Below are 1414 nucleotides of genomic sequence, written 5' to 3'. Positions count from 1 at the left end.
AAAGCATTCCGAAGCACATTATAGGTGCAGAAAAAGGAGTCTTTTCTACAACAACTACACCTGGTGAGTTGGCTGAAAAGAACCTTTCATGTTTTAATCAATATGCTGCTCTGGAAATTAACTAGCTTGCAGCTGGGAATTCAGTCAGTAATTCCATCATTTGCTCAACACCCAGCCAGTCCCCTGGTAGCTGCCTTGCAAATCTGCTCTGTATTTGGAGCCACAAGGACATGCTTTTGTATTAAAAAAAGAGGTTTGGGGTATTTTTGTTTGTGTTTTTTTTTTTTTCCTGCTGTTGCAAATATGGTTCATACCAGACTGTAAACTATAGAACCAGCCGGCACATAAGCAAGTAATTTTGCATATATTCGTATCTATCACAGCACTATGAAATCCTTGATGTCACTTTTTTTTATTTGACAGACTTGATAGTTGTTTCCAAGAATCACATTAAGTAATAAAAACCTTAATGCTCCCGCTTCTTCCAATATGAAAATCAGCTACCACACAATGTAGACCAACCAATGATTCCACTCTGCTTCTAGCAGTAGTAAATGTTAACAAACTGATAATATAAAGTTGCGCAAAAATTTTACATATGCTATATTCTGGGTGTTAAAATTGTGGGCTGACAGAAGACATCATCCATAGAATTTTCCTTTAAAACTCATAAAAGATTGTCTGTAACCAATGAATAAAAATTTTCAATACTAAGTGTTGGAGATGCAGACTAAATCACAAGAACTGCTGTTTCCCCATGTTTTGTTTTCTTTTTATTATATGCTAATACTAACATTATAATAGCTTTAACAATTACCTGCAGTTTGAATTCTAAAACATTTTCTCCTGGCTTAATCCTTCCCAATTCAAGTAGATCTATCAATTGAAGCTTCTTCCTATTTTTTCTTCCATACCTCCCTTGTTTTTGTTCACATTCCTGATTACCATAGCTCTGGGAAGATTTCTCACTGAGGTTTACTAGATAATCTGTATTTGAGGTAAGATTTGTAAGCATCAAGTTGGCATTAAGTAAGTTCTCACTACTCTGAAAGATCATTTGCTGCTGAGTATTAGGGAAGTTCTTTGCAGATGTTGACAAAGTTACTTGCTGCTGCTGCTGCTGGAAAGCTTCTTTCTTATTTATATATCTGTGTAGATCCTCATCTGTAAGAACCTGCTGGCAGTCACTGCCTGGCTGACAGACTTTTTTATTGACAACAGTGCTTCGAGGTTCAACAACATTTAATGCGCTGGTCACTGAAGTGGGATTTAAAGACTTGCTTCCTTGTTCTGCAGTTGCTACAAAATCAATGTCTTTTTGCTGTAAGCACTTTGTTTTAGCAGTGGAAAGAGTAGGTTCTGAAGGCAATGTCACTACTTCTACAGCATTTGTCAGCTTTGACATGTTGTCAAA

General features: G+C 36.5%; 1 protein-coding gene across 1 annotated transcript in view; it reads right to left on the bottom strand.

The window, feature by feature from the left end:
• The window catches only part of LOC104167505 (putative ankyrin repeat domain-containing protein 31), a gene marked incomplete at its 5' end in the record, with an annotated part of 27256 nt that overhangs the window by 16820 nt on the left and 9022 nt on the right, over positions 1 to 1414 (bottom strand). Inside the window, 1 exon segment of the mRNA XM_009707790.1 lies at positions 818 to 1414. This exon segment is cut by the window's right edge and continues 30 nt beyond it. Within this exon segment, the coding sequence (XP_009706092.1) occupies positions 818 to 1414 (597 nt within the window).

The sequence above is a fragment of the Cariama cristata genome, unplaced genomic scaffold (assembly GCF_000690535.1).
Source record: "Cariama cristata isolate BGI_N322 unplaced genomic scaffold, ASM69053v1 scaffold1819, whole genome shotgun sequence".
Lineage (NCBI taxonomy): Eukaryota > Metazoa > Chordata > Aves > Cariamiformes > Cariamidae > Cariama > Cariama cristata.
This window is presented reverse-complemented; position numbering and strand designations above follow the sequence as displayed.